Source organism: Poecilia formosa, unplaced genomic scaffold (genome assembly GCF_000485575.1).
Source record: "Poecilia formosa unplaced genomic scaffold, Poecilia_formosa-5.1.2 Scaffold617, whole genome shotgun sequence".
NCBI lineage: Eukaryota > Metazoa > Chordata > Actinopteri > Cyprinodontiformes > Poeciliidae > Poecilia > Poecilia formosa.
Window position 1 is genome coordinate 118,843 of NW_006800556.1, and position 13,758 is coordinate 132,600.

The 13,758-nt window shown below is 44.2% G+C and overlaps 1 protein-coding gene across 3 annotated transcripts in view; it reads left to right on the forward strand.

Annotated features, from left to right (window-relative positions):
* Positions 1 to 13,758, forward strand: part of LOC103130229 (glycerol kinase-like) — a 26,032-nt gene that overhangs the window by 7,721 nt on the left and 4,553 nt on the right. Inside the window, exons 9-17 of one of the 3 annotated variants that reach the window (XM_007541563.2) lie at positions 1,549 to 1,584; positions 1,689 to 1,799; positions 1,885 to 1,965; positions 2,613 to 2,691; positions 2,782 to 2,878; positions 2,948 to 3,032; positions 3,106 to 3,226; positions 3,455 to 3,598; positions 5,273 to 5,359. In XM_007541563.2, the coding sequence (XP_007541625.1) occupies positions 1,549 to 1,584; positions 1,689 to 1,799; positions 1,885 to 1,965; positions 2,613 to 2,691; positions 2,782 to 2,878; positions 2,948 to 3,032; positions 3,106 to 3,226; positions 3,455 to 3,598; positions 5,273 to 5,359 (841 nt within the window). The remainder of the gene's footprint in view (positions 1 to 1,548; positions 1,585 to 1,688; positions 1,800 to 1,884; positions 1,966 to 2,612; positions 2,692 to 2,781; positions 2,879 to 2,947; positions 3,033 to 3,105; positions 3,227 to 3,454; positions 3,599 to 5,272; positions 5,360 to 13,758) is intronic. The other 2 variants (XM_007541565.2, XM_007541564.2) reach the window with 2 other exon arrangements.

Here is a 13,758-nt window from a genome sequence, read left to right on the forward strand (position 1 = left end):
TTCTTTTTTTTTTCATCCAGACGGCTTCCCGCGCCCCCCTGCAATGACACGGCGCCCCCCCTAGGGGGCGCGCCCCACAGTTTGGGAACCTCTGACTTATTGAAAGTATTTACACCGTTACACATTTTTGGTGCTTGTACTTTTTTCCTGAAGACTGGACTTTAACTAGGCCACTCTAGAACCATGGTACTTTATGTGCCCACTGACTAATAATCACAACGTTCTGCTTAAAATAAGTTCTTTATGAATGAAGAGGTTCTAATGGAACCGGGTCAGAACCGCTAACTTAGAACTGAAACCGTTCAGAAAGCGTCAGTCAGAATAACTGGAAGTTCTGTTGGGTCGGAACTGAAACCCGGAGTTTTCCAGGTTTGAAAGTATTAAACTGAATGAAGTGCAGCAGAAATGATTCTTTTCTGTATTTTAGTCAATAAAACATGGAATCACATCTAAAGCGTTGCACTGAGGCTCCGCCTCCTTCCAGCAACTCCAGGAAGTCCAGTGGTGTTACTGGTGCTTCACCAGTCCAGGCCTCTGGTTTCCAGTTTGATTCAGTGAACATCCAAACTCCATCATGTCATGTCAGCGAACAGGAAACGTCTGTGCCGTTAAAACATGGCCGCTCAGTGAATACGAGGCATTTCCTGTTTGCGCTCATCAGGACTGATGGCGGCGTTTCCGCCCCGATAGACCGTCTTCACTCTGACCCGCAGCGGCAACGCGTTGCTACCGTTGAGCAATCCAACAGTCATGAGTACGAAACCGTCACATTTATTCAGTCGGGTTTGAGTTGCCATGACGACCTGTTGAAACCGGAGCGTTTACCAGCCTGACAGGTTCTGTTAGAAGCTGCATGTCGCTCCAGATCAGAACCGGTCCCGTTCTGAACAGAACCCGGTTGCTGCACGCTGTTTGTTCAGGTCCAACTGAATGTCCTGTCGGTGTTTGTCTCATGTCTTATCTTCCGGACCAAACCCGACCCGATCTGCAGTCCAGAGGTCAGCTGCACGCCCCACTGCTTTGGTCCAGAACATTTTTACTGGTTTTAGCTTCTTTTTGACGTTTTGATCCTCTTAACAGTCGCAGGTTTTATTTTCCAGAACTGAGCAACATGTGGGCTTGGTACCAGATGACCCGGTTCTGCTCAGAGGTTCTCATTCTGCTGTGGGACGTTTTATTGAACTTCTCTGTAAATCTGATCTGATAACAGCGTCAGATCGTTGCACTTTGGTCTCTGCAGTGAGACCAAAGTGTAACGATCGTTGGGTAAAGATATTAACCAAAGATCAGAGGAATGCATGACTGCTTTGCTTTATTGGACCTTTGTCCAGGTTCTACAGAACAACCCGTCCTAGTTTATGATCCACTTCGGTGAGATTTTGTTTTAATCTCTAAAAACCAAAACCATTTCCTTTTGAAATGCCCAGAACTGGACTGCAGCCAAAGTCCAAAGAATTGTTTAAAGACGACCTAAGACTTTTGCACAGCGATGCGTTTCAGTCGATGTTGATGATGGCGTCCAACTGAACCTTCTTCCTGTTTCTCCAGAGGTCTGGCTCGCTGGCAGGGGTTCCCATCTCGGGGGTAAGTGGCTCCTGGTGTACCGTCAGGAGTCCAGTCAAGGTTCTGCCGGTCCTCCATCTTGGACCGGTTCCTCCAGAACCTGACGGTGTCGTTATCTCTGCCAGTGTCTCGGGGACCAGTCAGCAGCCCTGGTCGGTCAGATGTGCTTTGAGGAGGGTCAGGCCAAAAACACGTACGGGACGGGATGCTTCCTGCTCAGGAACACAGGAACCAAGGTAAGACGCTTCAGAACCTTCAGAACCGTCAGAACCATTTCCTACGATCCAAACTGAGTTCGTTGTCTTCTGGTGATTCTGGCAGCCGGTGACGTCCGAACACGGCCTGATCACCACAATCGCCTACAAGCTGGGGAGGGACAAGCCAGCCTGCTATGCGCTGGAGGTGGGACATGTTGGTTCTTCACTAGGTTTGTCTGACCAACGGGTCGGGACCAGGGGACATCCTGTCCCTGCAGGGTGAGGACTGCCAGGTCCAGATCCTGCTCAGTAAACTGGAGGGCAGTCGGACTATTTGATCACTCATGGCTGACCCCAGTTGTATGACCTCTAGGAGGAAGGGAACCTGCTGATGCAGTTTGTCTGTAGGAAGTGTTTCAACCTGATCCAGTGCTTCTCCACCTGGTCCTCAGCCCCCCTGCTCTGCATGTTTCAGATGTGCCTCTATTCCAGAACAGCTGATTCAGACGATTGCATGCCCATCAAGTACTGCAGAAACCTGTTAATCACCCACAGATTCAATCCAGGTGTGTAGCAGAAGGGAAACACCTAAACATGCAGGGCAGTGAGCTGGAGGGCCGGGGCTGGCCCCCAACCAACCAAACTAAACCTACAGAGTTGACCAACCAACAAACCAGCTAACCCAATATTACATTTTTCCACGTGCTGCTATTTCACATCAGAATGTTGGTTAATGTTTCATTAATTATGATCTAATTTACCCACAAGCCCCCAAACAGCTGAGCAGCCGAAGAGGCCAGGAGGAGGCTGGTCATAATGTAATGACTGAAACGCTCTGCTGTTTCTCTGCAGGGTTCGGTGGCTATAGCAGGAGCAGTGATTCGCTGGCTGAGGGACAACATGTGCATTGTGCAGTCGTCCTCTGAGATCGGTAATTCTTGAAGCCCGGTTCTGGTACCAGAACCAGGAAGCTTGTGTTGGGAGGAGGTGTGAGTGTTTTACCGCCACCCTGTGGTTTCAGAGCAGCTAGCAGCTGAAGCAGGAACGTCCTACGGCTGCTACTTCGTTCCAGCGTTCTCCGGCCTCTACGCTCCGTACTGGGAGCCGAGTGCCAGAGGGTGAGACTCTCTAACCCGTCTGGTCTGTGGGTCCAAAGCTGTCCGCCCCTAACCTCTGCTTGTTCCCAGCATCATCTGCGGCCTCACCCAGTTCACCAACAGGAGCCACTTGGCTTTCGCCGCCCTGGAGGCCGTCTGCTTCCAGACCAGAGAGGTGAGCAGGCATAAAGAACCTTTGGTTCTGCTGAGGTCCAGTTAAGTCTGATGGTTGTCCTGCTGCGTGCCAGATCCTGGACGCCATGAACCAGGATTGCTGCATCCCGCTGCCGGTGCTGGGCGTGGACGGAGGCATGACGGGGAACCGGCTGCTGATGCAGCTGCAGGCCGACATCCTCTGCATCCCCGTCGGTAAGAACGGCCTCCTCAGTTACTCTGGGTTTTAGAACCGCTTCTGTTTCTGTCAGAGACAGTCACCTCTGACCTTTGACCTGTCCACCCTCACAGGTAGCTAACAGAATCACCTTCTGAGTCCAAACATAACAGAGTTGGGATAAAAGTAAATTATTTTTCATGACTGTAATTAAATTAATGTCCTGGTCTGGTTCTGGTTCTGATTCTGTCTGTCCCTGCTTTCAGTGCGGCCCAGCATGTCCGAGACCACGGCTCTGGGTGCAGCCATGGCGGCCGGCGCCGCTGAGGGTGTGGAGGTCTGGAGCCTGAACCCGGATCAGCTGCCTGAGGTCACGGCTGAGCGATACCAGCCTCAGATCAACACCCAGGGTCAGAACCAGAACCAGAACCACACAACACACCGCCTACTGGTCATTTAGCTGTACTGTAGTAATTCAAATTCAAAAGTTTTTATTGATCCCAAAGGAAATGTAATGTTGTAGCCAGAGGTCGTGTTGGAGCAGGGCTGGGCGGCTCCCGGCCTGGACGGTCGGCCTCCTGCAGCCTTTAGGTGCGTCTCCACTTCAACACACCTGAGTCGAATCCTCAGGTCGTTAGCAGGACTCAGGAGAACCTGATGCACTGAGGAGGAGATTCAGCTGTTGGAGCTGGGAGACGTTAAGAGCTGCAGGCCTCCAGGCCCAGGATTACCCACCGCTCATCTAGACTTTTGTGTTCTCCACCATTTTGACCAACAGCATTAAAAAAATCGGTCAAATTATAATTATGTTAACAGCTATTTAGATGCATTTTTATGCGGTTTAGTAAATATTCACCCAGTTGAACCGTGAATCCAGATCCCATCACACGTAAAGCAGATAAATGCATCTAACCACCGACTGAGGCCCCAATAACTTATAATAACTGAAATTAAAGGACTCCACTTAAATTACAAGCACCTGCTGCTGTCTGAACGCAGCTTCACTACTTCCTCCTGGTGGCATCTGAAGGGAAATCTGTGCTCGTTCATCAGTCAGCTGGTTCTGATCCAAACCGTTCTGAGTTTTTACCAGGATCTTTTTGTGGTTTCGCTTCTACAAAACGGACAGATGTTACGTCTGCCGCTCTCCTTCTGGAGGGTAACGTCTTCAGCTCCATTTGTTAAAACTGCAGGATGAGTTCAGTTTAATCCTTTGCAGCGGCGGAGCCGCGTCTGCATTGGTTGTGCAGCCGCAGCGCACTGCGCATGTTACTGTCTAATAACTTCTGCACTTTTATTTATGTCCTCAACATAAACTACAGAACACCGGCTCCTGTGTTTAGATCAGCGTTTCTCCACCTGGTCCTCAGCCCCCCCCTCCACCCCTGCTCTGCATGTTCTAGATGAGCCTCTGTTCCAGAACAGCTGATCCAAATGACTGCAGGACCATCAAGAGCTGCAGAAACCTGCTAATCACCCAGAGATACATCCAGGTGGCAGAAGGGAAACACCTGAAACATGGAGGACAGGAGGCCTGAGGACCAGGATGGAGAAACTCTGAGTTAGACTGTAATGGATTATCACAACATTAAAAACTCTTTAGTTTTCTCTGTTCTATATATAATGGAGACTGAAATTTAACGCGCCGTTTCTACCAAAGGTTTTGAACGCTCTTCCTAACCAGACGCTCCAAAGCGTCCGGTCCATAACGCTTCAACACGCCGTCAGCTCCCGGTCAGAAAGTTCAGAGTCCATGAGATGATATTCAGAAAGGATCTTTTATTCATTGATTTCAGTTGCTTCTGCGATTAAATCTTTGTGTAAAGTCCAAGGGTGTTAATTAGAACCTGTCAAAGGATATGGAAAATATTCCGTTAACACGACTCTGGTTGTAGCTCAGGTTAACTCAGATTTTTCAGAGTTAGTGTAGATGGTGATGGCAGGAAAGATCTCCTGTAGCAGTCTGCATTACAGTGAATCTGAAGAAGCTTCTGAATGAAGACTTTGGTCAGATGCCAGAATCCTGCTGCTGCCATCTAGTGGCTGTTTCTGCTCCAACTGAACCAGTGTCTGTCCTCCACCAGAGAGCGAGTTGCGCTTCGCTCGCTGGAAGAAGGCCGTCCAGAAATCCATGAACTGGGAGACATCAGAGACCAGTTGCACCAGTAACGGTAAGCCGCCGCCACCGCAGCGCTGATGGACTACCTGAAACCAGAACCGGAGTCTCACTGGGCCCCATACTGGATGCTCTCTCATTGGCTGAACACAGGTGTAGGGAACGGCGCCCCCTGCTGGGTCCCTCGCCCCCATCAGAGTGGACCTCTAAGGTCCGGCCGTAGCCGTGAGGCATGTTGCTGGTTCTGACGGGCCGATGCAGGACGCGCCTCTAACACAGGGTTCTAATGGGTTCAGAACCAGCTCAGTTCTGCCTGTCGGTGTTTTAAGGTGGACTGACCCACCTGAACTTCATGGGAACCTGCCATGTTCTGGATCCTCCGTCTGGTTTGGGTTGCATGATTCTGCCTGAATATTTTCCTTTTTGTTCATTTTCATTTCCACTTGCGGACATGTTGATGTTCCATCGTCGCTGCAAACGTCTCCAGAAAGGCGCCTTGAGCCTGAAGTCCTCTCGTTGGCGTTGTTGCTGCAGCAGACCGTCTCGTTGGCGTTGTTGCTGCAGCAGACCGTCTCGTTGGCGTTGTTGCTGCAGCAGACCGTCTCGTTGGCGTTGTTGCTGCAGCAGACTGAATGTCTCCATCTGCTCTCTTATCTTCAAAAGCGTCTCCCAGATGAAGCCAACTTCTTGCTTTTCTCCAAAGTAGAGCGTTCTCCTGGTTCAGTTCTGCTGCTCTATCTTCTCTAACCTCTAGCAGATGTCTGCTGGTACTGAGAACGGTTCTGGTTCTGATAGAGGTGTGCCGATCGATCGGCCACCGATCATAATCGGCTGATTTCCATGAGAAAGTGTATGATTGGTGCTCGATCACTGTCTCTTGTTGCCGACCACAAATCGATCACCTGTATCTCAGCTGATCTCATCTTTCCTTCACGCTGCGCAGGCGCAGCAGAACGCTCTGAGTGAACGGGGACGCAGTGGCGCAAAATGTGGGTATGCGCTGTATGCAACACATAGGGGCGCTGAACTGCAGGGGGCGCAAAAAACGATGCGGGTGAAATTTTTCTAATCGGCACTTTTTGTACTGAACAGCTGTTTGAGCATGCATGAAATGATCAGTAATAGAGGAACGGCACACACACACACACACAAACAGGTAGCTTGGGAACGCGCCCCTTTGAGAACGCGCTGAGCCCTGTTTTTTTTATTTATTTTATTTTAAATTTGAATTGTAGTGCTCTCGACAACAGGGAGCTAAAGATGGGCGCTGTTCTGTCAGATCAGCATACCTTGTCAGATAGTCATACCTTAGCTCAGACATGTATATGCAGTCATTACCATATGATTTTATTTAATCAACAACATAGAATCGTGACGTAGATCATCATACACTTTATTATTAACAGCTGTATGGCATCCTGACTTAGCGGTTAATGAGTTTTACGGGCGTGTGTTGTAATTGACTGCAGCTGCAGCCAGACCTGCTTTAAATACACTTTAAAACCACGACAACGCATGTATAACTATCTAGTTATTATATTATATGATAATATTAAAAATGTAATGACTTATTTTCGTCATAATGTTACGACCACTTATAGTGCAATAAAAACAACCAATATAAAAGAGACAATATTTATTATTACAAAATAAGAGGATGTGTATTTGCAAAAAACAATAGGTAAACAAAAATAAATGAAAAACAATGGAAAAAGAAAATCAAACTAAAAGAACAGCAGGGTGCAGCGACAACTGCAAAAAACACAAATTAAACGCCTATTAAATCTTTGCAATAAAACCATTCAATTCAATCCAGTTAAAAAATATACAAAGCCTACCTGCAGCGTCGACCAACCACACGCCCAGGTAGGAATCGTCGGCTCAAAACATGAAGTGTGGCCCTATATAAAAACATCACACAAACACTGACTGAATATGATCAGATTAAGAGTTTTTCTTTACAACAAAAAACTGACACAAACCTGATCGCAACAGTGGGACTTGCGGGCCAACACACCTGGTCAAACACAGAGGAGATTGTCAATTGCCCACCAGCCTGACAGCTTCCCTTTTATGGGAGCTCAAATTGTGGAGTAAGCGACCCCTGGTGGTTCCACCCGTTACAATAACTTGTTGCGTATGCTAAACTGACAACTCCACTGACGGTCGGACTTCTTAATGCGCATGCGCGGGCATGCGTACTGACTGCATGTATGTTATCCTGACAGCGTATGGCTATCTGACAGAACAGCGGCAGAAAAAACTCCGGGGCATAAAACAGAAAACGGAAGAGAGGGAGAGATAAAGATGTTGGAGAGACGAAGAAACGCTTTTCAAAGTGGTTGAAAGACAGAAGGTAAGTAATGTCAGCGTATCAACAGGAGGGCTGTAAATATTCAGGTTAGCTTAAGGCTTAAGCTAACCTAAAATGGCAGGTGGCTGCTGTCTTGTTAGGGTTGGCTGTTAATTGTGTGCCGTTCTGAACCGATACCGGGCAATTTGTCCGGTATTTCTGTACATGTCTGGTAGACACACCTGTCATGACAGGCTGTCACACAGATCTCAACAATAATGACAAAAACATAACACAGGAAATATTAAGATCAGCTAAATTGTCATGGCAGGAGCTAAATAGGACCCTGGACGCTGTTGTCATGGTTGCCTAGAAACGGACACTTCGCAGCCGCGGTGAGCTGCTGTCAACCCACGTATTTTAAAATGTCCACCGATTCTCCACCGTCCTTAGAAGCAAATCCTCTGGCAAAAATACAGGCCTGAGTGGGAAGACGCACATCCCAGGCTGAACAGTTTCAGTGAAGTTGAATGCGGGTGATTTAAAAAGAAAAAAAGCGTCGGCCATATTCAGTGGCGCATGGTGAGCTGTATATCAGACAGAATGGATCAAGAACTGCAGACCTGCCAGAACCTAAAGAACCACACATAATTTATTATTATTAATACTTTAATCAGTGACGTGCGGTGAGGTTCATTGCTGGTGAGCCACTGACTTATGACTTGTATAGACACCATGCATGTTATTGGACGTACGGAAATTTGGCGCAGGCATACAACGCTGGGAGGTAAAAAGACTAATCATTAGCATGTCATCTATAGCCGCGTTAACTCAGTGAAACTTAGAAATGTAGGTATTAATTTCGTGCCATGATCCACAGCAAAGGGAAAGAGGTATTCTCCACGCTGCATGCAGACTCGTTGCCATAGCAACTGACAACAATGCCACTTCATGTTTTAGGATTTAACACCNTTTGGTTGAGCAAAGTAGGAGGGTATACCGCTCCAAGATGGCCGCCGTATTTCCTGCGCCGGAGCGGTCCATGAGGCGTCTATGCTTATATTATGTGTATGGCAGCAGCCGTAGGCTGCAGCTACGTCACAGAAGCTTGCTTTGTGCAACACTAATAATCGTCCTCCTAGAACAATATTAGAAACCAAAAATAAAAGCAGTATAAATCAGAAATGGGCTCTGGAGATGTGACGGCGTTGACGTCACATCTCCAGGAGCTAATGCGGCTCACTTTTTTCCGCTTTGAGTTACGATGACTGGTAGAAAGGACTAAGTCCTATTTTTAAGGCAAAAAAAAAGTAATATTATGAACATTGTTGTCTTCCTAATATAATGGGCTTTTAAGTTTTCGTTAATTTCCAAGCGATCCTGGCTTGTAAATATCTGTCGCTACCAGCTAACGCCGCACAGCAAAGTTTGCAGCCTTCACTTCACTCCGGATCAGCCTAAAACTACCGGGGATACGGATGGTAAATAAAGGAGCCTCCCTGAGTTATTTCCATGGAATCACTTCTATATTCAGCCTGAAAGAGTTTATGGGAACGAGAGAGCAGACCAGAGCCAGACAGCCGAGCAACTGATCCGCCTGTACATACTGCTGTAACACCGTCCTATCTGAGCTCTTCACAAGAAACATGCAAAGGTAATAAAACGAAATAACACGGAGACATGAAGCAACACGGTCATATTTTTCTAAAAGCAGCAACTTTGAACCTGAACAGCTGAACCAGATCTCTGACACCAGAGCTGCGCTACTGTCAAGCTATGAGGCTTGTTGAGCTCCGTCAGGCTTCGGAAGTAAAAAGTCCGAACCATAAAACTGAACCCCATTAGTCTCTGACGCTAACGACTTGAAAATAAGATAAAAACATTTTTTTGTCATTTTTATTGTCTGTTAGAATGTTCACCTTCATGTCAGTGAATGTATAACGAGGCGAACATCTAAAACCTTTCTCCAGCTGACTTGTTGGGGCTTCGGATCGATGTACAAACCTCGGCCAAGCCCTGCAGCGCCTAATGTAAAAGGCCATTTTCAATAGATCGGAAACAGTCGAGCCGCTTTTCCCCAAACGCGGAAGCTGAGATGCAAAGAGCCCATAGCCCTGCTGCAGAGCAAAGGCGACAACAGACATGTCAATTCAAGGAAAAGAAGTTTTGAGAAGGTTCATAAGAAAAATTATAAAATTAACTCAGCTACACTAGCACTTCTGCATGCTAATAGCATCAGGCTAGCGTCTTTCTACATAGTTGAATTTATTCAAGATAATAAAAGGCTTAGTTTATTATGAATTATTATAAAGCCCTGGTCCTTACATGATAAATTATCATAGCAGTGTAATAAGTCACTGAGGTCACGCTTTTCAAAAACACAAAGTGCTATTTTTATTTTATTATACAAAGCATAATATGCAAAAATATGTATCCATTTCCAAAATACACATTGATGTGCATTACTTTAATTTTATTGTTAGCGGGAGCTGGCCTTTACTGTTTTATTGTCAATCGGTGATGTTTCGTCTTTGCCCTGTGGTGATTGTGAGTCTTTGACATCATAAGTAAAGCCCAACTGAGAATAAATAAATACATTTCAGAAAACTGGTGGATGATAATTCATACATTGTTTATGTAATATATTTGGGTTCTTGTCTAACACTTTACATGAAGGAGCGATCTGAACACCGATGTTGACCCCGAGGTTTATTGTCTAGGTTACCATTAAAAATAACCAAACATCACAACCTTACATGCGCTGGTGGGTATTAGTATAACCCCACTAACTACAACCAGCATTAATACATAATAAATATGAATATATTACAGTTTATATTCCAAAGTATTTAAAAAAAAACTTTCAACATTATAAACTAGGAGGTAGCACAGTTATTCTGAAGTGCAGCAGGTTGATCCGTCTTATATTTGAAAGCCATGTTTAAACAGCAGCATTGATGATGTCATCATAACTGGATTTGTTTAAGTATGCATATGAATTTGAGACAATCATTACTTCAGATTTTTAAAAAGATCTACTTCTATATACATGTTTGTTGATTAATCAGTACAATTTTTCTCTTGCATAGTGTCACCAGATGTGCTGTGTGACCCGGTGAAGGTGCTTCTTCAGATTGAAGCTCCCAGTCGCTTCCAGACCTGCAGGACTTTCACCAGGACTTGGTGAATCTGATGGCTCTGAGCTCCAGACGTTCTGGTTTGGACTTGTGTAGGGTCACATGTTGTGCAGGGTCACCTGTCATCATTTTCCAGTCTCTTCTGAAATAAAATCACTTAAACATTCATTACTTCTGAGGCTCATTGATTCGCAGGCATTACCTACATCTGCTGAGTCAGGACAATGACTTCCTGTTTTTAATATGCAAAGTTTCTGATATGGGTGCTGGTTCTGTAGTTTTTTTTTAAATTCCTCATCTAGCACTGGGCTCCTAAGCTCCAGACCTCAGGGCCCAGCGTCCTGTGACTTGTAGATGTGTCCCTGGTCCAACACACTGACTCTAATAGCTGAATCACTTCCTCAGTGCAGTCGGGTTCTCCATGGTAACAACCTCATTACTTGACTCATATGGAGAGCCATTTCAGCCAAAATTAAATAAATAAATAAATAAATGGGTGAAATAAACAAGTAAAATAAATCAATAAATGAAAAAAATGAGTGAAATAAATAAAAAATGAGTTAAATGTCATTTTTATTCCCATTTATATTTGTTCATTTATACATTTATTTATTCCCAGATTAATTTAACCACTTTTTATGTTCCCATTTTCATTTGTCCAATTTTAATTTTTCCCTTTTTCTTTACCTATTTTTCATTAATCTAGTTTTTCATTTAACCACTTTTCAATTTCCCTTTTTCATTAACCCAATTTTTATTTATTTTTCATATTATCCATTTTTCAATTTCCCCTTTTCTTTTATCAATTTTTAAATTATCTATTTTTCATTTGTCCATTTTTCATTAATCTACTTTTTTAATTTAACCACTTTTCAATTTCCCTTTTCATTAACCCAATTTTCTATTTTCCAGTTTCATTAATCAATTTCTCATGTATCCCTTTTTTATTTATCCATTTTTTATTTAACATTTGTTTGAAAAATTTTTCATTTTCCCATTTTCCAATTTCCCTTATTCATTTAGTATTTCCTTATTTATCACATTCTATTTTCCCCTCAAAACTTGGTAAAAGAGGGAAAAGAATAAATGCAAATGAGGAGAGGCACGTCATCAAGCTACACCTTCCCCAATTGGTTGGTTAGCGTCACACCGTACTTTGCTTTAAGAAAGATGGCGACCTACTAACGGGTTATCAATATGCTGAAGCTCATTAACTTCATTGGAAAATAGTGTTTTTACAGAACGTGTTTCAGCTGGCGGCTCTCCTGGACTCAGAGCTTCACCGTCGGGGGTTTTTATAGTTTGGACGAAGCGGCCGCTGAAGTTGGCTTACGATGGAAAGTTCGGGACGCCTTCATAGCTACCAGCTGTGGTCCAACTACAAAATACAGACTGTTGTGCTCCCTTTATGAAAGTGTTAGTTCTTAAGGTACAGCCACCACGAGCATCCGGTAAAGGATGAGAGGAGAGGTTGCAGGTCCAAACTTTCTTTAATAGAGCTGAGAGTGGTCTACAAGAAATACAGAAAACAAGTCAAAATGAAAGCTATTATTTTACTCGCTCTAAATGGTTATTCCTAGTTTGTCCAGCAGATGGCAGCAAGAGACTACAAATAATCCACAAACCACATTGTCATAATATAAACTCTTTAACCTGTTGTTCACAGGTTGTCATTCACAATGACAGGAGTGNTGTGAGGATCTGCTGTTTTCCTCATCGACCGGTAGCATTTAGCTGCAACGCGCTCAATGTTGGAGGCATCCCGTGGCTCAAACACCTTGATGTCGTCCATAAAAGATGACATGAACTTGTTGGTTCCCCTGTTCATTGTCGTGGCTGATATTTTTTGAAAATCTGGCATTAATGCTACACTAATCGATTCAGAAATACTTTGTAGAGAGTCAGTCGGAATGAAAGACGCCATGTTTACATAGAAACTAAGGAGGCTTTGTTTGTGAGACATGCAGTGGGATTTTAGGGGGCGTTTCTGGGCGGAGCTTGGTAAGGTCCATTGGTTAAGCTGAGTAAAAAATAGATAGTTTATAGTACAAACCACAGGGTGAAAATAGCAATATAAATGATTTTACTACTATTGTTCCATGATGACACCCTGACCGCATGTCACTGACTTTAATTCCAGATGAGTTGTACAAGTTTATGTGTATCAAACCAATTAGTCCTCAGTGTCACTAAAGTGTCAGAAAGGTTGCTGATCCTTGTTCTAGGACTGTGGCACTTGAGTTCTAATGTCTTTATTCAGTATCACTACAGTGGTTTGTGTTGCATCTGATAAGTCAGATCCAATGCAGGGTCCAGTCAGTAACTGTTACCCAACAAGGACATCATTTAAATTAAAGTTTCATTTCTATTGGGGTTTAACTGATGTATTTTTAAATCTACTTGACACAAAATTTGTCATTCAGCTGTGAGGATGGAGAGAAAGAAGAATCAGGACAGACAGGGGAATGCAACAGGTTGATCTAATATTAGTGAACAGCTACTTAATTTCAAGCAATAGTTTTTAAACATTAAAAAAAAACTGTATTATGATGTGTAATTTACATTTAACATATAATGCTTTTTGACCATATGACTGAGTGGAGAACGCCACAGACTGAAGGAGACAGACATGAGGTCAGTGATAGAGGAGACAACATGTAGGAATGATTACATTAGGGAGGCAACAAGAAACTAAACATTAGAGATGTGCCGATCAGGTTTTTTCCTGCCGATCCCGATCCCGATCACCATGAGGGCCGATCACTGATATTGATCACATCATTATTATGTTTTTAATCATAAGCACTACTGGTTACATTATGTGGAAAAAAGAAACATGAATTCACCTTAATTTAGACAAAAACTTGTTTTTAATAACTTTTCCCCAGAAAACTAAACAAAACAGGCATTGTGCCAATTGTACTGCTATTGATAAAACTATCTTTAACAGACTGAAAACATATGAAGGCTCTGAAGAGGCTAAATAATACAAAGAGCCAAAATAAAACCTCTCAACATTGCCAA